Source organism: Leptodactylus fuscus, chromosome 2 (genome assembly GCF_031893055.1).
Source record: "Leptodactylus fuscus isolate aLepFus1 chromosome 2, aLepFus1.hap2, whole genome shotgun sequence".
NCBI lineage: Eukaryota > Metazoa > Chordata > Amphibia > Anura > Leptodactylidae > Leptodactylus > Leptodactylus fuscus.
In genome coordinates this window covers 259,302,557-259,330,340 of record NC_134266.1, presented here as the reverse complement: position 1 = coordinate 259,330,340, position 27,784 = coordinate 259,302,557, and the positions used below count along the sequence as shown (strand labels likewise).

The 27,784-nt window shown below is 44.3% G+C and overlaps 1 protein-coding gene across 1 annotated transcript in view; it reads left to right on the top strand.

The window, feature by feature from the left end:
- Positions 1 to 27,784, top strand: part of ARHGAP42 (Rho GTPase activating protein 42) — a 193,730-nt gene that overhangs the window by 57,030 nt on the left and 108,916 nt on the right. Inside the window, exons 2-3 of the mRNA XM_075266120.1 lie at positions 16,842 to 16,937; positions 26,113 to 26,174. Of these exons, the coding sequence (XP_075122221.1) occupies positions 16,842 to 16,937; positions 26,113 to 26,174 (158 nt within the window). The remainder of the gene's footprint in view (positions 1 to 16,841; positions 16,938 to 26,112; positions 26,175 to 27,784) is intronic.

Here is a 27,784-nt window from a genome sequence, read left to right as displayed (position 1 = left end):
GAGCTTACACTCTACAGGAGAGAGGTCCCTGCCCATAAGAGCTTACACTCTACAGGAGAGAAGACCCTGCCCATAAGAGCTTACACTCTACAGGAGAGAGGACCCTACCCATAAGAGCTTACACTCTACATTAGAGGACTCTGCCCATAAGAGCTTACACTCTACAGGAGAGAGGACCCTACCCATAAGAGCTTACACTCTACATTAGAGGACTCTGCCCATAAGAGCTTACACTGTACAGGAGAGAGGACCCTGCCTATAAGAGATTACACTGTACAGGAGAGAGGTCTCTCTGCCCATAAGAGCTTACACTCTACAGGAGAGAGGACCCTACCCATAAGAGTTTACACTCTACAGGAGAGAGGACCCTGCCCATAAGAGCTTACACTCTACAGGAGAGACGACCCTGCCCATAAGAGCTTACACTCTACAGGAGAGGACTCTGTCCATAGGAGCTTACACTCTACAGGAGAGAGGTCCCTGCCCATAAGAGCTTACACTCTACAGGAGAGAGGTCCCTGCCCATAGGAGCTTAGACTCTACAGGAGAGAGGACCCTGCCCATAAGAGCTTACACTCTACAGGAGAGAGGACCCTGCCCATAAGAGCTTACACTCTACAGGAGAGAGGACCCTGCCCATAAGAGCTTACACTCTACAGGAGAGAGGTCCCTGCCCATAAGAGCTTACACTCTACAGGAGAGAGGACCCTGCCCATAAGAGCTTACACTCTACAGGAGAGAGGACCCTGCCCATAAGAGCTTACACTACAGGAGAGAGGTCCCTGCCCATAAGAGCTTACACTCTACAGGAGAGAGGTCCCTGCCCATAAGAGCTTACACTCTACAGGAGAGAGGACCCTGCCCATAGGAGCTTAGACTCTACAGGAGAGAGGACCCTGCCCATAAGAGCTTACAGTCTACAGGAGAGAGGAGGTGCTCACTTGTCTATGGCCTCTGTTTTCTCTGGGACACATGCAAGCTCAGAAACCCAAGCGGCAAATTTAAAACCATATAGTAATATTTAGAGGTGTATTGCGGTATTATATGGGAATTGACTTACAGTATTATATATTTTTTTTTTACTTTAAACCGGTACAATGTGAGATTGAATTCTAGACACAACTGTGTGGTTCTTGCAGTTTGGGGACTTTTTGCTTTTCTCCTCCTCTTTTCTGATCAGAAACATCGCACCTTAAATCTGGTCGCCCATATGGCCGCTGATGTTACCGTAGTAAGATGAATCTTCTCATTGGATTGATAAATGCGTCCCGGTCTTTTCTTGTATTTTTTTTCCAACTAAACTCAAATTTTTCTGTCAGGAAATCTTTCATTTGTATCCCAGTCCTAAAATGTAACATATGGTCGGAAACAAAGAGCATATGGAATATGACACCTAAGTCACGGCGAGTAATGCAAATGTTCCTCTTCCTCGCCATCGTTTGCTTTTATGTCCATGTGGATTTGACCACGCATGCCCTAAGCATGTTAAGCTTCTGCTTGGCTTATTCCTTACCTCTCCTTGGGGGTCTTGAACTAGAGCCTTAAATGATAGACTACGGCAAAACATGTTTTTCCTCCCCCCCCCCCCTTCTGTTCTTGTGGTTATTGTTACACTGTATTGCTGCCATTGAGGTTATTTGTATACTCGGCGTTCATGGTTACTTTACATACCTTCGCGGCCCATTAGAAAGCATCTGGTCATCGTCAGAGGATCTTTGCCTACGGAAGCGGCTTGTAGAAGCTCAGCTTGTAAGCAGCCGTGAAAAATTACACCCATTGGAAATCTTGACGTTTTATATCTTCCTTGTGGTCACCGGGTGTGATAGATTTTGGATAAAATGGCGGCATTGGAGGTGGCAGGGGGGGCATCAGAGGCGGCATTGCTTATACAACGGTCAGACAATCTTGTAATAGAGGTGACTGTCATTACACAAACATAAAACTGTATGAGCCGTCACTAGCGGTGTCCTGTAACATGTGGATGGAGCTTGGACATATAAAGTTAGCCTGAAACGGCATCATATCATGTGGGGTAATGTGGGAGCGGGGACAGAGGAGGGTTCATTTTAGGGATTCTAATTATGGAAGGGTTTACATTAGGAATTGTGATCGGCCTGTCTGATAAGATGCATCTTTAGTTTGCACTTGAAGCTGTAGAAATTGGGAGTTAATCTGATTGTCCGAGGTAGAGCATTCCAGAGAAGTGGTGCAGCTCAGGAGAAGTCTTGTATATGAGCGTGGGAGGTTCTGATAATAGAGGATGTAAGTGTTAGGTCATTGAGTGAACGGAGAACACGGGTTGGGCGGTAGACAGAGATAAGTTTATATTGTATTCTATGATGAATAGGCAGCCAATGTAGCGACGGGCAAATACCGGAGGCATCGCTTTAGCGTCTAGACCGGGGGTGCTCACACTTTGTCAGCATGTGAGCTACTTTATAACATGACCAAGTCGAAAGATCTACTACCCACTTCTTGCGGGCAGGGTTGGGGGTGGGCCTGTGGGCGGGGTCGGGCGTGTCTGGGGCGGGACTGTGCGGAGCGTGAGAGCAGGAGACAGCGGCGTTCTGTGGCCGCCCAGGGATCCCCGCTGTCTGCTTGTTCACAGCGCAGGCTGACAGTTATCTCTGGACACTGGCAGGCTGGGGCTGCGGCAGCCCCGCCTGCCAGTGTCCGGAGATGACTTTCAGCCTGCGCTGTGAACAATCAGCACCCCGGCCCCCTCCATCCCTAAGAGAGGGAAGCGCGTCATCCCCCGGAGCTGCTGCTGCCCAGCCTGCAAGTGTCCGTCGTGCTTGTTCACAGCGCAGGCTGAGAGTCGACTCTCAGCCTGCACTGAGAACAAGCAGACACCGGGGATCCCTGGCTGCATCCCGCGATCAACCCATACGTCCATTGCAATTGACCGGTAGATCGCGATCGACGTATTGGGCACCCCTTGTCTAGACTGATAGATAAGCCTGGCCATTCTACGATATCCTGTAATCTTCACTCTCTCCACTCAGCCTAATAATAGACTGACTTTTCTCAGTTCTGTAGGGTTTTTCTTTGCAACCGTCACCTCATTTACATCACAGAGAGGTAACAACTGATTTGGCGATCTGGCGGAGGGAACCTAGCCTTAGCCTTATAGATGTTTTCCAGGATTGTCATATTGATGACCTATCCTTGATCCTATTCATCTGAGGCCAACTCCCAGAAACCCCTTTTAATGAACGCCATGTTTTTACGGAAGATCCATCACGGTGCATTTATCGAATGCACCAAACCAACCCCACTGACAATGGTTAAAATGTGAGCATTCTTATCTTCCAAACAAGGATATTTATAGTCAGAGCCCAGATTTCTCCAGTTTTTATCCTGTTTATTTAAAGTTGTATTTTGCTTGTAAATTCCGAGAGGTCAACCTGGTAAGAAGAAGCCATTGCAACCCCTGTGATCTACAGATGTGCTCTCCGTTCCTTTGGCTCTTGCCAGGACAGAGCACTTTGGAGTATAAACTACATTTGGTTATTATTTATCTGTCGACATCTGCTATTTAAAAGACATTTGTCTGATGTAGGTCTTAGCAAATGTTATGTTTTTTCTTCAGACAGGTCCACCTCCTTGTGAGAAATGCATTGTTTCCTTGCCAGCGGGCCTTGTTCAGAGTTCATTTTTTGAGTCCTGGGCATACAGGCGCACCTCAACCATAAAAATTCCCTAAAATTCTTTTTCCTGGTCACCATTTTTTTTTTTTTCCAAAATCACAATTGTCATATTTTCTCCAGGATAGATTGTAACAAAATATTTTTCGATTTACCTTATTTAGGATTCCGAGTTATTGGAATTATTTTTCTTTTTTTTTTTTCTTTTATGGATGTTCAATTCAAAGAGGACCTTTCATCATGTCCACCAACTCATGCTCATTGCATCATGTAATTGGTGCCCCACTGATTCCAGCACAGTTGGAATTTTTTCTCTAGCCCCCACCATTCCTGAGCAATCAAGGCACATAGTTTTGTTGTCTGTTATTCTAACTAGACTCTCTACTATCAAGTAAATGCCCTTCAAGCAGGAGCAGACAAGCTGTGACACTGACCACCTCTGATTGGAGCTCTGAGTCACGCCCCCTTGCCTGCTTGACACCACCCACTTGACATTAAAGAGTATAGGTAACATATCAGGTGCTAAAACTAACAGCTCCGATTGCTCAGGAACAATGGGGCCTTGAGAAAAAATTACAGTTTTGCTTGAATCCATCTAGGGGTGACTATTAAAGGATGAAAAGAGCTCAAGATGGTGCAAGTGGTGAAAGGTCCTCTTTAAAATTGTTTCTAGTGAGCTATACATACAAAATGTCTGCCATAATACTGCAAAATATTGCATCTTACTATGGCCCCCTGTTCTTCTACCTACCCCTGTCTTCTACCTACCCCTGTCTTCTACCTACCCCATGTCTTCTATCTATCCCTGGTCTTCTATGTACACTTAGTCTTCTACGTACACTTGGTCTTCTACCTACCCCTGGTCTTCTACCTACCCCTGGTCTTCTACCTACCCCTGGTCTTCTACAAACACTGGTCTTCTACCTACCCCTGGTCTTCTACGTACACTTGCTCTTTTACCTACCCCTGGTCTTCTACGTACACTTGGTCTATTACCTACCCCTGGTCTTCTATGTACACCTGGTCTTCTACCTACCCCTGGTCTTCTACGTACACTTGGTCTTTTACCTAACCCTGGTCTTCTATGTACACCTGGTCTTCTACCTACCCCTGATTTTCTACCTACCCCTGGTCTTCTACATACACTGGTCTTCTACCTACCCCTGGTCTTCTACGTACACTTGGTCTATTACCTACCCCTGGTCTTCTATGTGCACCTGGTCTTCTACCTACCCCTGATTTTCTACCTACCCCTGGTCTTCTACGTACACTTGGTCTTTTACCTACCCCTGGTCTTCTACGTACACTTGGTCTATTACCTACCCCTGGTCTTCTATGTGCACCTGGTCTTCTACCTACCCCTGATTTTCTACCTACCCCTGGTCTTCTACGTACACTTGGTCTTTTACCTACCCCTGGTCTTCTACGTACACTTGGTCTTTTACCTACTCCTGGTCTTCTATGTACACCTGGTCTTCAACCTACCCCAGGTCTTCTACCTACCTCTGGTCTTCTACGTATACCTAGTTTTCTACTTACCCCTAGTCCTCTGTTCCGGCATTGAGTCCCCTATTTCCATTGGGTGGCTCAGGTGACTGCTGCAACCAAATCATGGCCTTAATGGTCACATGTTGGTCATCGGCGATGTTTTAGCAGTGACATCACATGTGGCCATTGAGGCCAGTGATTGGCCAAAGAGATCACTTGAGCAGCTTAACTTTTGTCCCAGTCAGTGCTGGCACGGAATGGAAACTGGAAACCAATGCTGGAACGTAGGACCATGATTAGGTAAATATCGCTTCCATTTTTGTTTTAGCCCACTCCCGATTCCCTCTGGATTCTCCATCTTGACTGAACAACCCCTTTAAGACCATTTGTAAGCGAATTTTAGCTTGTGATATAAAGACTTCCTTTAGTCTCCTGCAGTGGTTTCCAAATGTGGCGTGTATCCGATATGTTTCCAGTACTTGTCGTCTTCTAGTATAATAACATAGAATAGAATAATAGAATAAATCTATGTAATGCAAATCCAGTGTAGATTCTCTAATTTTTACCATTGTTGAGTTTTGATATCAAAGTTCGAGCTCATTACCTTCTTAGGACCGTTTCTGTGAACTTTACCTTTAAGCCGTAAAATGATGAATCGTAAATCCAGTTGAACGGTAAAAATGGAAAACCGTGTTCCCGCGTCCTTCTGTATAATTACCGTGATTACAGAGGGCGATAGCCGGCGCTTTATAAATATGGCTTAGTGGCCGGCTGACTAATGGTTTTATATGGAATATAAAATTTGTCGCCATTTCCAGGATAAAAAATGTGTAATTTCATCATCCATCCTGAACCCAGATGAAACTCCGTCCAGACGGCTGGCTATATTTAATACGTAACTACATGTTTGCTCTGGGAAAGGATCAAAAAGGGGGATTAGTGATTTTGGTTAGATACAGAATTGGTTTTATTTTCATTCGCATTTTCTTTAATAGCGTTGGTTTCCCAGTCATCATGTAAGAAAGTTACCTTATGGTCACGCCACAGAAGTCTACTTAGTATACAGATACTCCATACATCATGTATGTCGGTCATGCGTGTTGGTATGTATTTCATTGAATTATTTAAATTATTGAATTTTTTTTTAAGAATTTACTCTGACCACTAAGCCTAATAATAGACTGATACTTGCCAATTCGCTAGGGGTTTTCTTTGCAGCAGTCACCTCTTCTACATCACAGACTGTGTTACAATATTAGATTACACTCTATAGATAACACCACTGACCCACCATTGCATCCTCTACTGGCAATAAATGATATCTCAGCTGGTCTACTCCCCCACCTTGCACAGAGCATGTTTAGATAACTCCCCCTTAGGCCGCAGTCATCTCCTGTCTATTGCTGCCTATGGCCACAACTATGCTGTAAACTGTTTAACTGAGGTTAAGGAGGACCTTTCATGTCCTTGGACTCATGCGGTTTTCTATACCGCTAGAAAGCCTACTGAATTGCCAACTTTCCCGTTCTGTGCCCCTGAGATGGAGATATTGGTGCCGTTACCGATCTCTACCCACTGTCAGAAGGGCGTTCCTGACAGTCTAGCTGGGCTGTGAAGAACACCTCTCCTGACTGTACTTGTCCATAGCCTTTTATTGTCAGAGGGGGTGTTTCGAACGCCCCAGTACTAATCTATGGAGGAGTACAGGAACGCCTTTCTGACAGTGGGCAGACATTGGTGCTGTTATAACAGCACTGATATCTCCAGCCCCGGGGCACATAATGGGACAGCCAAGAGTGCGTTGAATTCAGCGCACTAGTGGTATATAAAACCGCATGTGCCTCTTTAAGGCCCCACTTAGTACTGTGGGAAAAATGCATCGCAGTTTTCCCCACAGCGCTTTTCACAGAAAATCTGCAGAGTTTTCTTCTGCAGACTTTCTGCTTTCATTATACCTACCATATATACTCGAGTATAAGCCGACCCGAACATAAGCCGAGGCCCCTAATTTTACTACAAAAAACTGGGAAAACTTATTGACTCGAGTATAAGCCGAGGGGGGGAAATGCAGCAGCTACTGGAAAATTTAAAAAATTAAAATGGTCGGAGTTTTTGGGTGCAGTAGTTGCTGGTCATAGACCCCCTTTCCAAAAAAAAAAAAAAAAAAAAAAGGTTTTTTTGCATGACTCGAGTATAAGCCGAGGGGGGCTTTTTCAGCACAAAAATGCGGCTTATACTCGAGTTTATATGGTATATGAAAAATGTCAGCATTTCTGTAGGTATAATTGACATGCTACGATTTCCAAAAAAAGTTAATATTTTTGAAAAAAATTAATCTGCAATAAGAAAAATTAAAAAATTAACAAAAAATTTGGCAATACATTTTGTAAACTAAGCACAAGTAATATATTATTATTAAAGGGATCCTATCTTTCAAACCCTTTTCTAGCTAACACGTCAGAATAGCCTTAAGAAAGACTACTCTTCTCCTAACTTTCGTTGTCTTCTCCGCCTAAAATCCTGGTTTTCTTCTGTATGCAAAGGAGTTCTCTCGCAGCACTGGGGGCGTGCCCCAGGACTCAAACAGCACTGGGGGCGTCCCCAATGCTGCCAGAGAACTCTCTAGCACCACCTCCATCTTCTTCTGGAACGAGGATAGACTGCACATGCTTACGGACACAAGAAAAATGGCCGCTTACACAGTATTGGAAGCGGCCATTTTCTCGTGGCCTGTGGCATGCGCAGTCGGCCTAGAAGTTAGAAGACACCGCCGGAAGAAGACGCGGTGAAGAGGATGTTGGTGAAGAAGATGGAGATTTCTCTCGCAGCATTGGGGACGCCCCCAGTGCTGTTTGAACGCTGGGGACCGCCCCCAGTGCTGCGAGAGAACTCATTTGCATACCGACAAGAACCAGGATTCCTACGGAACGGCAGCACGGAGAAGACATCTAATGGCAGGAGATGAATAGCCTTTCTTAAGGCTATTCTGATGTGTTAGAAAAAAAAAGGGTTTGAAAGGTAGGATCCCTTTAATATTTAAAAAAAATTTAAATAGCTGCTTAAAAAATATTAGAGGAATTGTATGTTTTTGGAATATAATTTTTACGGGAAAAAAAAATCAGATAGAAGAGGTTTGAGCCCTTGGAGCAGGATCTTTTGCTGTGCCTAGCGATGCGGTCATACTTAACATTTATATTAATTTCATCACCCGGGGGATCGCTGCAGGATTTAGCAGATTGATAATACTGTACTTTAGATGTTTTCTTGGTTCTCGATTGCACGGACTCGGCGGTAACCTTCTCTTTTTTAATTGTATTTGCAATTTCAGAAGAGATGAATCGGTAAAGGAAAGGTCAGTGTCTTAATGATAAAGTGAGACCACAAAAGTTGCACAAATACAAGACAAATAGTGAATGTTTAGGATAACCACAGTAATAAAAAACAACTAAAAATAAATAAAAAAAAAAAAAAAACATTGCGTATTGTTGGAAGACTCAACTAAGAAGACGTTTAGTTACATAACATTAGAAATATATTCCCGGCCATTAGATGATTTCGCAATTCGGCCACATTTGGAGATAGAATGGAAGGTTTAAGCAGGACTTATCGCTCCGTATTATCGGGTGGGAACCCGGAGGACCCCATAACTGCTATTTAAGTGGATTGGGTCTCCAGTTTTTGGGTCCCCAAGCAGACCCAAAGAATGGAAACCCAAGCACAGTTATGAACCTACGTGGACACCCCTTAAGTGATTTCTTTATAGGTTATTTTACGTCATTTCCCTATCCTTAGGATAGTGCACAACATTAGATTTTATGGGGGTGCAACACCCGGGACCCCTACTGACCTGCTGTTTGAAGAGACCACAGCATTCGGGTGAGCGCTACTAACATGCCTTGTGATGAAAGAACGTGACTTGATAGATCTGTACAGTGGAGCAGTACATATCTGAGCACTGCTGCAGCTGATCTGTGTGGGTTCCGGGGGTTGGACCCCTGTTGATCAGCTTTTGATGAATTGCAGTATCTCACCAATATGGCATTGCTTTACAGCGCCCTGTAAACTCCTTTAAGACTGGATTGAGTAATAGCAATGCTGATGAGCAGGGTGGACAATAGCCATAGTAGTTTGTTGGTGTTGGGGTGCCTAGGAGCCACCAAAAAAATGAATGCAAATATTACCTGATGCCTGCAAATTTTTGGTCCAGTCTTAGCCTGAGAAGAACATTTCTTTTTCAAGGATGTGCTTTTCTAAAATCTGACTTTCAGTTTTGTATGTATTTTCTTTTGCGTATTGTCCTCAAAATTTGCTTAAAGCTCCATCGTTGCTCCCAAGATGTCTTCCCAATTTGTGCAGAGAGGTGCTCTAAGATATACAGAAGTGTCCCTCTATAACATCTCTTGGCTTGACATAACCTGAGATGAGTAGAACAAGATGGGAAAAAAAAACATAATTTTGTGATACTGTGTCTGGAGTTGTCTATTCTGTAGGTGCCTATTGTACCGCCCAGTGGTTGTGTTGGGTATTGCAGGCTGCAAAGGTTGTTGCTTCCATATCACAACATGGTATCGAATTTGTCTTGTGAGAAATTGATGTGGAGGCTAGGTAAGGGTGGGCACGACGTCTGTATGGCAGTGTTTGAAGTTTACGGTTTTATTTTCCGTCTCGCGGCGCGTTACACAAACACAGATTTTGGCTGCATTTTAGTCACATACCAAATGTGCATCACAGCTTGACATCACTTACTGCACAGCGCCGGCAGATAACAGGGAGAGAGTAAAGCATTTGTTATACCGTAAAACGTGCCTTTCTATAAACATACATAAAACCGTCTGGGGATTGTTCCTCCGCGCTTGGTAGTCGTTGGGATGATAGAATGTACCGCGTGCGTCACCGCTTATCTTCATAGGTATGGCCGGCGCTCTTATTATAAAGGTGTTGCAGACATTCTTAAGTGTCCGTTTCAGCATGGGTTTAAGGGAGTTATGGCTTATTGGTAATTTCATAGGTTGAGTTTCACGCTGGCTCCTCTTGGCTCGGAGAACCAACCTCAGGATATATTTTGGAATGTCTCGTAGATAAGCTATTAAAATCAATCACGTATCATTGGAACCAGATGTTGCTTTGGCTCAAGGAAGAATCTTTAAGGGTTTTCTTTTTCTATTTCCAGGGAAAGTTAATATGTATAGCGCGTCTGAGGCTTTATATCTATTATATTTATGTAGTATGAGAAATGAGGGTGAAGGAGCCTAAGCCCAAGGAATTACCGAAATAACCTTATAGGTGTACTGCATGTGACTATGTCACAGATTAAAGGGGTATTCCAATCTTAAAGGGGTTGTCTGGGTCAAAATTGATTTTTTATATTGATATATCCACACGATGGGGGGCTCAACGCCTGAATCCCACGTGGGTCAGCTTTTCCATTAGCGCATAGGCGCCAGAAGTTATACTAGGGTATGGGAAGTGCGTACAAGTATTACTTGAATAGTAGAGCCTGCATCTCTCTCCATCCATTACTATATCTTCCAGTGCCCATTTGCTACCATTAGAGATGGGTGAACAGTAAAATGTTCGAGGTTCGATATTCGTTTCGAGTAGCCCCTCAATATTCGACTACTCGAATCGAATATCGAACCCTATTATAGTCTATGGGGGGAAAATGCTCGTTTCAGGGGTAGGCAACATTTGATCAAATAATACTTAGCAAGTCCACGAGTGAGGGTCGGGCTGGATCCTCCGAGAAGTCTTCTCCGTGCAGCATTCCCGCGGCATCTTCCGGCTCTGAATTCACTCTGCCAGGCATTGGACCTGGGCAGAGCCGACTGCGCATGCCCGCACTACAAGCGGACATGCGCAGTCGGCTCTGCCCAGGCCTGATGCCTGGCAGAGTGAATTCAGAGCCAGAAGACACCGCGGGGAAGCTGCATGGAGAAGACTTCTAAAGGTAGGAGAAGAACCAGTGTTGATTGGCCGACTGTATAGCATTCGGCCAATCAATGCTGGTTCTGCATCGAACTTTTACATTCGAATAGCGAGTGGTACTCGATCGAGTATGAGTATTTCGAATACCGTAGTATTCGATCGAATACCTACTCGATCGAGTACTACTCGCTCATCTCTAGCTACCATCACAGCTGATATGTGCAGGTCTGGCAATCGGACCCCCACAGATCACATATTGTTGAGGATCAATATGAAAAATTGATTTGGGGGTCAGACAACACCTTTAACAAATTATGCCCAGGAGTCGGAGTGCAAATTCCATCAAAAATTCAAGGTAAAAAAAGTTCTGCTAATGTTTTTTCTTCTGGCAAATGCCGGACACTATAAGAGGAACCCAATGGATCCCATTACAGGGCTTTGTTGATGTCCATCATGTAACGGGTCCATCCCCAACTTATATGACATTGTTCTGTTCCTATGACTAACTAGAAAGAATATGCAAATCTGTCTTTCATGATGTAATTAGGAAGACAGAGCCTAAGTGTGTGCACACCAATAGAGGGCGCTAGCTGAGGATGTGCAAGTCTGTCTTCCATGATGTAATTAGGAAGACAGAACCTCAGCCATGCACCCCTATAGACTCCACACACCTATATGGTGGTCTCTACCTATGGAGTGATGATATCCCCCCGACCCTGTCTATAGCCTCTCACCTCTGCCAGGTCAGTTCTCTCTACACCGGGCTGAAGAGATGCAAACACATCGAAACGGCCGTCCTCAGTTGAGATACTGAACCTGGTTAAAATCCCAGCATCATTGCAAACACAAGGCCTCTGGAAGGTCAGCGCCCCCTATAGGGGTGCATGGCTGAGGTTCTGTCTTCCTAATTACACCATGGAAGACAGACTTGCACATCCTCAGCTAGCGCCCTTTATTGGTGTGCACATACTGAGGCTCTGTCTTCCTAGTTACATCATAGAAGACATATTTGCATATTCTTCCCATGATCCCTTGCACAGTGGAGAGCTAATGGCTTAATAAGCCTCCACACACCTATATGGTGGTCTCTCCCTATGGAGTGACGATATTCCCCCGACCCTAACTAAAAAGAGTCGCAGATGTGAACATGACCTAAGGCTGGTTTCAGTTAGCACAGCCTGTTCTTACCCATACCGAATACATTTTATTGGCCTTGGCCCAAAAGAGCGACGCGTTTCCAGTAATGTACAGTAAAGTGTAAGACCTTCTTCAAACAAGAGTCCATTATTTGTGTTACAAACTCAAGTTTAAAAGGGACATTCTCTATCTTTGTGCATTTTGATGGACACAAGACCCAATAGAACTCAATGGTTTCATTTGTAATGGATGTCAAATGAATTGATGTCCAAGTTACATCTGTTTAAAAATGGGTCCAATGGGTCAAAAAAGAAAGATTATTGAGATTCTTTTTTTTTTGGTCCATTAAAAATGGGTGCAAAATGGATAACCCACTGCCCCCATCAAAAAACCAATGAACATGGAATGGATGCTAATTGGCCATTGAAAACGTAATGGGCATGTGAATGAAGCCAAAGTACTGGGAAGTTGTGATTTCCTATGGAATTTAAAATATGGATTTTTTCCATACATGACTCAAGATTTTCAAGGGATGTCCCACTCTTAAAGGGATTGTCCTGGAATTATCAGGGTGCCTGGGATGGGTGTAAAATAAGAGTCCTCTTTGCCCGTTCAGCCCAAGTCCACTTTACCTTCTGTGCCGAGACTCATTGGGTTCACCTGACCACTAAGACCAATCCATGACTTTAGTTTTGACATATGTCCTCTCCTGGGACTGCTGAGGTGGTCCTGTGATCCTGAAATTTTTGTAAGTACATTCCAGCGCATGCGCGAACACATTCCCCCAATTTGGTTGACAAGTGTTGCATCTACATGTGGAGACCCTCGTAGCCATTTCAATTAAATAAAAAACTTGGATCACTGGACCCCACTGGACCCGCTTTTCGGACTCTCATCTATTGGCCATATATACTTGAGATCCGAATACCCCTTCATTTTCTTAAAGAGGACCCGACGCTTTTTCTTATGTCTCTGCACCATACGTAGTGTATGATGTATATACAAGACGTATTTTTTTTTAACTTTCTTCTATCCCCAGAACTTTTCCACATAACCAAAATCTTCGAAGTGATTTAATTGTATGGGAAGTCTTGTACAGTACGTCGAATCTTCAAGTGCGCTTTCACTATCTAATTATTTTAATCAATGACAATTTAACTCAGCGGGTCTCAAATGGCTGGAGAAAGCTTTGAGGCAAAATGACCTTTAAATAAAGCCCAATGAAGAAGAATTGCATGTCTGTGCCGGGAGGTATTTTCAAGTAAATGGATGATAATTCTCCACCTGAAATGGAAGACAGCTCCACGACGGAGTCGCTAAAATTAGATTGATTGATTGGCGGCAATTACTGGTTTGACCCTTTGACCCTTATTTACAGGGCGCCAATATCATCTTTTGTGTCAGATGGTAGACAGTGTAGAAATGGATAAGAAATACTATTTGTGTACAATGTATGTTGTTGTAATAGGAAGGTCTTAGCCATACAAAGTGGGACGACAACTACTAGCGTAATATGTAATGCCTGATCATACACTGCACATATCTTACAATACTTGCAAGATTTGGTTGACTTATAGGCACGAAGGGGTTAATGGCCTAATGTTACGTTTGACTTAGACCTCAGTACCCCTCCTCCCTTAAAGTGTATCGAAACGTTGGAAAAACTTTTGATTTTCTGACATTTATGTCATTAATACGTTTTGTAATATATTTTATTCATGGATTTTGTTCTCTTTCTGTGAAATCCCGCGATCAAATCCACTTTCTTTTTTTTTTTATTCCAAGGTTTTTATTGAGATTTTTCAATTACAGGGGGAAAAGAAAAAAAAAAAAAAAAGAAATACAGAACATATCCAAGGAAGTCACACATAAGTCACAATCCTATGAGTTAGCTATCACTGCATGGTTGACTAATAAAACATAACATCCTATGTTTCTAGCGTCACAGTCATTCAGTGGCGTAACTAGGAATGGCGGGGTCCCGTGGCGAACTTTTGACATGGCCCCAACCGACACCGACGCCGAAGACCTCGACCAACCCCTTCCTACGCATTCCTGCACGTTCTATTATCCCCCATAGTGGTATTATCCCCCATAGTGACCCCTGCACAGTATTATCCCCCATAGTGGCCCCTGCACACAGTATTATGCCCCATAGTGACCCCTGCACACAGTATTATGCCCCATAGTGACCCCTGCACACAGTATTATGCCCCATAGTGACCCCTGCACACAGTATTATCCCCCATAGTGGCCCCTGCACACAGTATTATGCCACATAGTGGCCCCTGCACACAGTATTATCCCCCATAGTGGCCTCTGCACACAGTATTATGTCCCATAGTGGCTCCTGCACACAGTATTATGTCCCATAGTGGCCCCTGCACACAGTATTATACCCCATAGTGACCCCTGCACATAGTATTATCCCCCATAGTGACCCCTGCACACAGTATTATCCCCCATAGTGGCCTCTGCACACAGTATTATCCCCCATAGTGGCCCCTGCACACAGTATTATCCTCCATAGTGGCCCCTGCACATAGTATTATACCCCATAGTGGCCCCTGCACATAGTATTATCCCCCATAGTGGCCCCTGCACATAGTATTATGCTCCATAGTGGCCTCTGCACACAGTATTATCCCCCATAGTGGCCCCTGCACACAGTATTATGCCACATAGTGGCCCCTGCACACAGTATTATCCTCCATAGTGGCCCCTGCACATAGTATTATGCTCCATAGTGGCCTCTGCACACAGTATTATCCCCCATAGTGGCCCCTGCACACAGTATTATGCCACATAGTGGCCCCTGCACACAGTATTATCCCCCATAGTGGCCTCTGCACACAGTATTATCCCCCATAGTGGCCCATGCACACAGTATTCTCCCCCTTACTGGCCCCTGCACACAGTATTATCCCCCATAGTGGCCCCTGCACACAGTGTTATGTCCCATAGTGGCCCCTGCACACAGTATTATGCCCCATAGTGGCCCCTGCACACAGTATTATGTCCCATAGTGGCCCCTGCACACAGTATTATTCCCCATAGTGCCCCCTGCACACAGTATTATGTCCCATAGTGACCCCTGCACACAGTATTATGTCCCATAGTGGCCCCTGCACACAGTATTATCCCCCATAGTGGCTCCTGCACCCATAAACAATTATTATACTCTGGGGTCTTTTCAGACCCCAGAGTATAATAATCGGAGACCTGGGGGAGTTTCTTACCTGTTCCCCAGCTCCTACGCTGTCGGCCTCCGCTGCCATCCTTCTGCAATGACGTCGGACGTCAAATGACCCGGGATGCAGGCCGGGTTCATGTGACGTCAGAGACATTAGACAACAAGGAAGGAGGCCTGGCAGGATCGTGGAGAGGTAAGTAACAGTGTTTTTTATGTTTCTTACCTCTCCCAGTCCGCCAATCATTATACTCGGGGGTCCAAAAAGACCCCCGAGTATAATGATAGCAGCGGTAGCAGCTGTCACCGGGCCCCTAATGTCCTGGGCCCTGTGGCAGCTGCCTCTGCTGCTATGGCGGTAGTTACGCCACTGCAGTCATTATATCATTGAAATAGATGACAATAGGAGCAGGGATTCGGGGAGGAGAGGGGGTGAACAATCAGATAGGAAGAAGATGAAGGGAAAGGAGAAGGTGGTCGGATTGCAGAACCTATGTGTAGTTAGATGGAGAAGAATCGTCATTTGACCAGTTACAGTGTGGGCAGCTATGTCCTGCCGATTAAGGCTCGATATCTGATCCATGGACCCCAAATCTTAGTATACCGGTCGTGGGTCCTGGAGGACCAGCTGAGCAATTCCTCTAGGCGAGAGATTTTTTGGACTCTTTTTCTCCCACATATCGATGGGCGGAGGGATAGGTTGTAGCCAGAATCTTGGTATCAATAGTTTCGCTGCTGCCAAAATCCACTTTCTATCCTTTCCGTGTTACTTCTCCTTTTTCTGTCCCTTCTGTATTCCTCCTTCTACTTCTCATTGGAGTACGGCTCTTGTATAGCGCAGGCAAGCGGAGGCTGGAGGGCTGGAGGGGTCTTGTTTAATAGTTATATCTTGGATATTCTAAAACATAAAACAGTGTTTCTGGTGTCATAGGAGAGATCACATTCTCAGCTTTCATATGGCACAAGATCATATGAACTTAGGTTTAAGTATTTGAAATCGGCCCCTCCAGCCTCAACGTCTCTGTATTACACGCATACTCACTCAGGTAATACACAGGGTATAGAAGGTGAATTTTGGTGCAAGATTTTGCAGAATGAGCCGCAGCGAGGTGTTGCAGTGGTGAACACTGGTGTCTTGCAGTGCTGGAGTCCTGGGTCTGAAACTAGCCAAGGACAGTATCTCTAAGAAGTTTCTATGTTCTTCCTGTATTCACGTGGGCACACATTTTATGTCCAGAGACACCTGTTGTTACCTGTGTGCTAAATCAGTAATATCACACCATTACACGTTACGTTGTTGGTTCCTTCCCCGAACAAGCCATAACATGATTTTACTTCCCAACTTGAGGACCATTCCTCCACCATGTACTGCTCTACAATATCGTACTCCCAGGTATGTCATATGGCCTAGTAATACTCCAGCTAATTCATCCTTATCTTCTGTTTTATATCAGATCTGTCCATGGCCGTGCAGAAATTTTCCCATTCCTTGCAAGATTTCCAGTTTGAATGTATTGGCGACGCCGAAACAGATGACGAAATTAACATTGGTGAGTGGCGTATACATACAGTCATTGTTATATCCTGTTATTTATGTAGAATTCGTATTTCACATGCTAAAAAGTTGAGTATGGGTAAGACGTTCCGTGGGCTCTTGTCCATAAGAGTCAATGTTCAATTGGCAAATGAAAGCTCAAGTGACTGATCTGTATAGAAACTTCCCTGGTTTTCCTTCCTTAAAGGGGCTGCTTAAGATGTATAAAAACTTGACAAAGGGGAAGAGACACAGGAGAAACGCAACTCGACTCTGAACGTCCTGCACCTCCTCCGACACCGCAACACCCATCCCCGGTTCTGGTCTCATAAATGATGATGTCTCATTTGTAGCAAAGTGTCATTCTACCATTGGGACCCAATCTATGAAGCAGATGAACCGTACAGGCTGCTTGACCTGACAAATCTTAGGATCAAAGCTATCTTACAGAGGAGTCCAGGATTTGGAGACATCTCAAGGGCGGCCGGGGTGGCAAATGGAGAGGCTCAAATGACCACTGAGAACAATCAGTAACCAGTACTCGCTTATGTCACCCATTCCATGCTGGTGACCACTGCGCCCATTGATTGGTTTCGGCAGTCATGTGAGCCTCCCCACACCCCAAATGAGTCCTGTTCCGGGAGGACAAGGGTATCGGGACTGGTCAATGGAGCGCCAATGATAGCTGTTGGTCCTTTTTGTTTGTTTGTTTGTTCGCTTTACACCCACCCTGGCCACCCTTGAGTTCACTCCAAATCCTGGACCACCTGTTTAATATCACATTCTCTATTGCTGGGCATCTGGTTTCACTACTTCGGTGCCTCTAAGACACACGGGGAGGTCTTCTGATCCTATAAAAGACTCCTCTATAAGTTAGCTGTGATCCTAAGATTTGTCAGGTCAAGCAGTGAAAACATCTGAAGAGAATTACTGACAGTATTGCGGCCTGTACGGCTCATCTGCTTCATGGATTTGGTCCCGATGGTAGGATGATTACGGAAAATAGAAACAGTGATCCGCGCTCTCTACGTGGCTACCGTGACGGTATGAGCTCTTTGAAACGATTATTTATGTGTCAATTAATGCATACAATATAGCAGAACAATATATACTGCAACGTACACATATGATATACATTACAGGATTCCTGCACGATCGGACGCCTTGGAAGTTAGTTTTGTAAGTGAGTACGGTCTCGAGGGGAATTTACCTTTGTAATACAATTTATGCTTATTTTTTACTTTTTTACTATACTAGGAATCTGCTTAAAAATCCACAAAATTTGCACAAAAATGTTTAGTTTGGAATAGATCTGGAATCCGATTGGGCAGACTGTTTGTAAATAGTTTTATACATGAGACCCTAAGATATTTTAATGGTCAGTGGTGCCATATTTGCTGTGCGGACGGCAAGGTATCCGAACAGTAGGACATCCTTATTTTAGGTCTTTCTAGCTGTAGAATTCACAGCAGCCTTATATCTTTCACTCTTTTATGCAGTGAATTTCAGTAATATTTTTGGATAAAATATAGACTAAGAGAGTCCTTAGCGAGTACTTCCAAATAAAGTTAAATGTCCAAAGATAGCAATGGTAGAAGTCCATGTGTTCGCACCCCAAATGATGATAAATATAAAAATACTGAACCCTTTATTCTTAGACCCTTCTTAGTGGGCTGTTTATCTTTTATTCCTTCTGGAAAGTTGGAGTAAATTGACAACTGGGCGTTAACATTCCTCTTATAAAAAAGGGTGTTTTGGGACACGTTCCCTTTGTACCATCCCATTGCAACACTGGTTTGGAGGCTAGTTTGCACTCGAGTAGTGTTGTTGCCTATCGCGAGCCGTTACCTATTGCGAGCCGTTGCCAATCGTGAGCCGTTGCCTATCACGAGCTGTTGCCCATCGCGAGCTGTTGCCCATCGCGAGCTGTTGCCTATCGCGAACTGTTGCCTATCTCGAGCTGTTGCCCATCTCGAGCTGTTGCCCATCTCGAGCTGTTGCCCATCGCGAGCTGTTGCCCATCGCGAGCTGTTGCCCATCGCGAGCTGTTGCCCATCGCGAGCTGTTGCCTATCGCGAGCTGTTGCCTAATGCGAGCTGTTGCCTAATGCGAGCTGTTGCCTATCGCGAGCTGTTGCCTATCGCGAGCTGTTGCCTATCACAAGCTTTTGCAAGCTCTTGTTCTATGGGTATTATCGTCAGACTACCCCATCCAGTTAGTACAAGTCAGCTCATGTATCAGTATTGCAGGCAAGAGATGGGCCATAGCCCTGCTCAATTTTTGGACCAAGAGACAGTGAGTGCAATTTTGTTGAGACCTCATAGCTATGATATAGCCTATGAGGCTCAGGACAGGTTGAAAGCCCTTTTTGGAACATGCACCCACACAGCCTGAGTATTGCAAGTATTTTTATTTTATTTTTTATAAAAAGATACAGACATTTGTTGGGAAGATTGCCTAAATCAGAGAGACATCACCAGGCCTCAGCTCCAGCCCAGTGGTTACTTTGGTTGTGCCTCCATTTTATGGAAGACTTCCTGTTGTTATCTACTTTAATTCAAGTAAACCCTAAGTTATTGCACCTAAGTCCTCTATCCTGCACTTCCATCAAGGGCACTCCAACTACCATCAGGCTCAGAGAGCCTTACAACAGGGAATCCCCCGGGAATACTATTATCCCCATCATCGGCCCCTGAGGAGTGGTGGAGAGTTGAGAAAACCCAACCATGACCGACTACTACTCCCGTGCCCCTTGTATTTCTGCATTGGTTTGCCGCACCCTGACAAGGGGATTGTGATGCATTTTCAGGAGGAATAACAGAGTAACGACACTCCAAAAAATTACAAGTATTTCCTAAAATAGACATGTCAGGAAATATTAGAAGTTGCGTTTTTATATAACGGAAAACCCTGTCTTCCGTGACAGTTTTGAGAAATCTGCCCCAGTGTGTCTAAATATTTTCTTACTCTCGGTTTCTCCTCTAGAAATCCCCTCCTGTGGTTAAGTGATTCATGATTTATGGCCGTAATCTAGAAAGCCATTCTTGTTCTGGAAGCCGCACAGCATAGACAAAACCCAGCCAAAACAAGACTTTGATTCAGATCAGGAAACCACACCAAAGGACGTAACTGGGCTTCTACAAGAGACAGACTAGCCATGCTGTGGCATCCATTTAATGAGGCAACGGGTTTACATTTCCTGTTGTGGCGTTACACTCATTGTCTACGACCATCTATACGTTATGGTGGAATAAACATGACCTATTACAAGGCCTTTAATAGGATCGGACATTGACTTACAGAGTGGCTGCCACCAGTAGAGGGTATAAGAGGTTTGGTAACATTTGTCCCGGAGGAGAGATACCTTATTTTGCCAGGGAGCATTGCTTGGACTGTAGGACTCCATATGCCAACTTGGGCGTCTCCACAAGTAGAAAAATGTAGATAATTGCTAATATCTGGTAAAGGAGAACCATTCAAAAATCCAGATATTGGGTCTTGTCCCAAAAGAGGATTGTGGGAGTCCCCGGCCTATTCTGAAATGGAATAGTACCATAAAAAACGGTCTAATAACAGTGCACAAATAATACCACCATGTAACTGTGTGTTTCAGTGGCCACATAATACATCCATACAGTATGTACAGGACATAATGGTTACATACAAGGAAAAGTTACCGATTACCTATGTAACCATGTGCCTATAGGCTACAAAATACCCTACAAAAGTTATAGGTAGTCTGAAAAATCACGGCCGCAAAATAACGCGGCGTATACGATCCAGGCTCACTTTGAAATCAATAGGAGCTTTTACGGCGCTCAAAATCTCACACGCCGTATACGTGCCAGGTCACGCGGCACGTTACTCCATGTGAATGGACCCTTACATGGTGTCATCATATTCCACAGCACTTCACATACATCGTCAGACACTGTCCCATATAGAAGCCCTATCAGTATGTCTTTGGAGTGTGGGAGGAAATAGGAGTACTCGAAGGAAACCCACGCAAACGTGGGGAGAACAGGATTCGAACCCATGTCTCCAGCGAGGCTACAATGCTAACCATGTACTGCCCACAGCATTTCACCGTCACCACCACCACAGATCTATACTCTATAGCAGTGATGCCAGGACCTGCATCTCTGTTCTCATACTTTGAAGTAGCAGCAGAACTGCTTTACGGCCGTATACAGTGTATACTTGGAAGCAACAAGATCAGCCAATCGGTTTGGGGTCTGGGTTTCGGATCCCCACCTATCAGATACAGACTTCCTATCCTGTAGATAGGTTACCAGTATCCAAAACATATGAGGTCTCCTTTAATGCAAAGTACAGCAGTCATGACGCCTCCATATCATTAAGATGCAGAAGATACAGGTCACTGATACTTGGTTTCGGTATCGTAGCATGAAAACCTAGATAAGCAGTGGGGTTGTGGTAGCCACATGACTACATGTCCATATCCCCCTTGGGAATGGAAAGGTCTGAAGTTGTCTTTTATGGCCAGCCAAAGGCTGGAACTGGAAGTCGTCTGAATGCAGCAATTTTTGGCAGGATTAGTCAACAATGTAATGTTTCCTCGATGGCAGATGTCAGCATAAAGTAGGTTATAATCCAACGTGCGTGATGCTTTTTCCCACGGTGTTTGGCAGATGCTTATTCCCCTCTACCCATTGAAACAAGTATACACACTTAGCTGACGGATGTTTTTCTGGCAGCTCTCACATGTGTATGGCCAGCGTTAGAAGGCCTATAAAATGTCTGACAGGCAGAGGTGCTGACAGAGGAACCACTGAAACTCCAGTCAGGTTAGACCGGGTTCTACATTGATAAACAAGTCAGGTCTAGACAGGCCAATGACATACGACACAACACTATAGCACAAAGACTACACCAGCAAAGCAATTGCTTCTACAACATGGCCTAATCTACGACTAAGCCCCTACAGGAGGTTTATGAGACATTGCTGGATTATTCTGAAGCACTGCAGTGAAAATGTTGTAGTTACCTTAAAGTCTTCAGATAACGTTAACCCAGTATTTAAAGAGATAGAGTATCAGACCATTGTGGCATGTCGCTAAGATAGATATGGTGGGGTCCAGTCTCTGGGATCCCTCTGGAAGAAAGAATGATGGAGATCCCTTCAACCCACTGTGCAGGTTACTCCAATTTATCCCATCTTGGACATATCCCTTAGGCTCTATTCCCCAGCACTTCTTGTGTCCTGGGAAAAAAGTAGAGCATGCTATTTTTTTTTGGTAGAACAGGAACTTCACTCCATTTTCATGGACCTGATTCTCCCAACGAAAGTTAGTAGGTCCGTGAAAAGAATAGGAAGCCACATCAGGATGCTAACCACGAAAAACACGGTCTGTTTCATGACTCCAGCCTTCACGTACTCTCTTGAAAGTATAAGTTAGTATTTGAGTACATCTAACAAGCATAAAGTATTGAACAACTTTGGCAAGGGAAAATTTTAATGGCTAGACAAGTGGGAAGGGCACCACAAAAGGCAGGTCTTGCAGGGTGTTCCCAATAAGAAGTGGTCAGTATCTACCACAAGCGATCCAAGGAAGACCAACTGGTGAACCACCAACAGGGTCATGGGTGCCAGAGTCTCATTGATGAGTCCTCAAGTCTCAGGAAAAGCTAGCTCAATTACTCCATATGGTCCCATAGAAGACTGACCATAGCTCGAATTGCTTAACAAGTTACTGCTGGCTGTGATGGAAAGTCCTAAGAACATTAAGGGCGTGACATCTTGCCGCAATTGGGGCTACGAAGCTACAGGCTGGTGTAAGAGCTTGTGATGATCCAAGTCCACCACCAAAAGTGCGAAGAATACACATATAAGCATCAGAACTGGGCCATAGAGCAATAAGAGATGGTGGTTTTATTGGACAAATCACATTTTCTGTTACATCATGTTGTTAGCCAAGTGCATCCCAATGCGCCATGGAAAGAAGACAGTCCATCTAAGACAGTGTGATGTTCTGGGTAATATTCTACTGGGAAACCATTGGAAGTCATGTAGACGATATGTTGTATGTACCACCTACCTCAATATCATACAGATTTGTACACCCCTTCATATCTTGTGATTGCTTTGGCCTCTTTTAGCAGGATTACATGGCTACCACTCCACTCCAAACATGGTTCAAGTATGGTTTGATGAACCCAACAAAAAGTTCAAGACTTGGGATCCGGATTCCCCAGATCTCAATCTGATAAAGCATCGGCTATGCTGGAAAACCAAGTTGTACCCAGCGATCTCATCTCATAGCGACAGTTCCTTTAAGTCCCGTAAGCCAAGGCTTTGTCGCCAGATACCCCAGGACATCTTCCAATGTCTCTGTTAGGCAGTGTTAGGGAACCCTGGAACGGGGACAAGAGACAGTGAGCCCTAAGCTGAAGCCCCCCGCTTTCCCTTCCTATTGCCAGACCCTATCCTAGGTAATAGGCGACACCCACGAGGACATTCCCTCCCTGAATACGTGAAACACAAAACGCAGACAAGACGAACAACAACAAAGGGAGGTCAGCTAGACAGGGTTCGGTAACAGTAGAGCGATGCAGTTCCAAATCGGAGTCAAGAGAATAGTCAATGAGGAAAGTCAAAGGTCAAGGATAATAGTATAAGCAAAACAGGGACAGTAAGAGCAGGTATGCACACAGCAATAGCAAGCACTGGTGTGAATGGGATCCAAGGCTAAATAGGGAGGAAGAACCCGCCCATGGAGTTCACAGGAAGGCAGCTGTCAATCACAGGGCAAGGCCAGATTAACCACTCAATGGACAGAGGCAACATTGGCAGAAGACGGGTGTGGTGCAAATGCAATCACAGAACTAGAACCGAGTTCACACAGTGTGACCAAAAACTTTAATCCAAGAACCAAACTGCACATGCCTCCTGCGCCGCAGCACGCGAGCAGAGGGTAGTGCAGTGACCCGAACCTGCAGAGATGTTAGTCTCATTTTGGTTTCCTTACCAGGCGTGGACAGGGGCGACCATATTGTGGGGATTTTTCACCTACCTTCCACCACTGGCATTACTAAACAACCTCTCACACATACACAAACGCCAAAGCCCTTTTTTCTGTTTTATAATACCATATTTAAGCAGATTTCCATATTTTCTAAATTGCAAATATGTTTGGTATCGTCCCGCGAGGCGTCTTACCATCCAGGTTTCGAGGTACTGTGAGAAGGGAAATATCATGTATCTAATCTCCGGAGAGCGGCAGAAACGCTGCGGCAGCCACTATACATATTGATGTGTTTTGCAGACTACAATATGTAAAATTTATAAAATGTTAGAATTGATTTATAATGTCTTTCTGCTCCTTCTAATAACATTGCAAAGTCCCTGAGCTCTGGATATTTCTTACATTTTACCAGCAGATTCTTCTTCTAAACTTCTTTTCGTTTCGATGCACTTAACATAGTAGTGGTCCCTGTGGTCTGGAGGAGTTCTTTGATGGGGACTACAGTTCCACCTATACCTTCTATACACTACTTAACTCTTCCGCCATAGCCCATCTCCACTCAAAACCTGAAGCTGAGATACGAGGTGTTGTTTGTTGGGGCGCTAGAAGTTGCTTTAGTTACTCTTGCACCTGCAAGGAACGTTGCGACAGTATTTCTATGTGTCACTTTCTTGGCTCATTGAGATGTCACCGAGATCTTTTAGCCACTTAGTTAACTGTATGTGGTTATTGATTCCCTTTACAATTTACAGTGACCTTCCACGGCCCATGAGTCGCAGTAAAATTGTGACACTACAACGACTTGTACGGGGCCACAACATGGGGAAAATGATTATCAAAAAAATCACAAAAATTACAAAATGGAACCATCAAAAGTTGCAATAATATGCCAATTTTACCTTTGAAGAAGTGTAACCAAAATTCACAATGGAAACCCATTCTAAAAGGTGTTGAGTTGCAACACCAGACATAACCCATGGACAAAAGTGAAGCTACTCCTGGGAATGGAGGATCCATCACACCCCAGATCAGACAAGTAAAAAGCCAACACCAGACCTGAGAATTACTGGAAGCGGAGTAAGGCTACGGTCACAATAGTGTTGTTCGAGGACTCCGTACCCATAATGCTTAAAACACACAGAGAGAAAGGTCCTGCAATCAGGACTTTCTTTCCAACGATTTTGGGTGGAAACTTGGCAGACCATTATAGACTATGGTTTCCATTGGTAATCACTTTTTAATAGGGTTTCTGTTTTCCGTGTCCCCAAGCGGACCTGAAGAATGGAAACCTGAATACTAGTGTCAACCTATGTGGTTCCTCCAATTTCCAGTCCCCTCTTCATTTTTGTAAATTGGCACCAGCTTTTCAGACTAGTCTGGGCACACTTTGCTAGGGTAGTTGGAGACATTCCCCCCCCCCCCCCCGAACTCTCAATTCGTCCTTCCAAAGCTCCCTACTTGCTACATTTTGCAAAAGTGGGTAAAATTTACTAAATTTACTAAAAACTGGCATGAGTTCTTTTGGAAACGTACGCCAGTTGTGCTTGGCAGTGTTCCTGATGTATTAAGAGGCCGGAATGTTTTGATAACTCAGGTGAATGCTAGTCGGGGGCTTCATTAAAACTGGTGTACGTAGGGTAGTTGGAGAAGTTGGTGGCCATTTTACAAAAAGGACAAGGGTATTGAAAACCACACCTGAGAGATTAAAGGGCGCCATGTATAGTGACCCCAGACATAACCCTCGAAGGTCGACAGGATAGATACAAGTTGTAGTTGGGTTATAGTTGCCCTAAATAAATCCAAAAAATGTAAACCAAGTATATTGGCAGTGTCTTTTGGATTTTATCCACATTATGCTTTATATCTGTACATCTTACAAACCCCCTCCCTACCGAGGTGTGAGCAAAAGACGAGCAAAATGATCCCCTTTAGCGAAACCATATACTGTGTTGCTTTCGAAAGATGTAGTGGCGCCGGAGTAGATTTCTACAACTGTGTTTGTTTTAGGAGCTTTCCGACTGACAAATGTGCAACAATTTTCTATCTTTTAAGCTCCCCTCCTTCATCAGTTTCCAGTTTTAGCACCCCTTTAATAGTCTCGTGTATGGGTTTTCCTTGGCAAGTCTCTTTTAGCTGTCGTGTTCCTCTGAAGTCCTTTTATCAGCGGATCAATACATGCACTTAACTCTGTTTCCTCTCTTTCAGCTCAATCCTTGAAAGAGTTTGCTCGCCTCCTCATTACCGTGGAGGAAGAAAGGAGGAGACTGGTAAGAAACTTGTTTTGCTTTGCAGTAAACTGTAATAATCTGAGACTATTAATGAGCCGATATCTACAATAACGTGGATCAACCAGACAACAATTTGCTTGCAGACAGTTACTTGTGTTGAGGGACTCGCATAGGGTAAGCGTTTCGTATGACTTGAGTTACTGGATTTTCATTGCAAATTTTGCAATCGCTCCATTTGCAGAGAAAAATCCATGGCTTCCTTCTAACTATCATATTTAACCATATCCATTCTGCATTACTATAGAGATTGGGCATGCTGCCACCCATTACGCCTAAGATTTCATTAAAGGGGTCAACCCACCTAAACTAAAGTAGCTGTATTAGTTTATCTAGTGGGCAGTGTTTGTTTGACACCATGTCGTGGTATGGTGCACCATAATAAGGTGGCCATCAATAGAAATTTTGACGGATAATCCACAGTTGACCCTGGCTAGATGGAAGATCCATGTGGCCACTCATTTCTCAATGATGTATGTAAATTAAATTAACGTGCCTAAATATACGTCTTAGACCAGGCCTAAAATAACCAAAACCAAATATCAACCAGAATAGCCAACATAGTTTTGTTTCATTTGGACCATACAGGTCTCTTTGACCCCAGAGTATATTGATCAGAGACCCAGGGGGAGGTGATCAAACATAAAGACCAGTATTGCTCACCTCTCCTGGGATCCGGTCGGGCTCCCTGTTCTCTTCGAGGCCTTTGTGATCCTTGATGTCAGCACCAAAGACAGCAGGGAACGCATCGGAGCCCAGGAGAAGTTTTTATGTTTGACCACCTCCCCTTGGTCCTCTTCTTATTACACTCTGGGGTCTATGCGTGATTGATTTATGCCGAGATGCAATAAATTTTGTAGGGTTGTTGTTCGTCTTTGTGTTGAAATAGGTCAAGACTCTAGGGTGGAGATTGATGAAGACTGGCGTTATTATCTCTGAGCCCATAAATGAGGCGTACCCTCCTCCTGCAAGAAAAATTTGCAAATATCGGTTTTGTCCCTTCATAGTCAATCGCACAGATCACTCTCAGACCTTTAATATCTTATACTATTTATTTTTTTTATATAATTTTGACGGCAATAAACATTTTGTGGTCAATTCCGCCGCCTTTTACACATTAGCTACTGCCACAGAGTATTTACTGAAATTCAGACTAGTCGGTCCGATAGACTGACCGCAAGGCTCTGGCTGTCTGCCCAGCCTGTTGGCTCCATGGAGTCCCTCTACGAGAAGATGGGATAATTTGCAATTTACTGTAGCTTGGTCATGTGATATTCCATTTATTTGGAAAAGATTATAACGAAATATCATCCAAGTATAAAGCAGAAACATTTGTCGGGAGTTTGACCTATGTTAAAAGGTTTTATGGAGTATTTCATCTCCAGATGAATATTCTTTGAGACACGTTGCTTTGTCAGGTTGTTAAACGTTGCAGTCAGCCATTGAGCTTCGTCGCAACGCTAGGGCAATAAAATGTGGTCAGTCCTAACAAGAGTGAATACAACCATCTAATCTCCGTAGATAAACATTACCCTTGGAACAGGGGCTTTCTGTAGAGGGTAAGGACTTCTGGTGAAGGTCAATGGATGCCA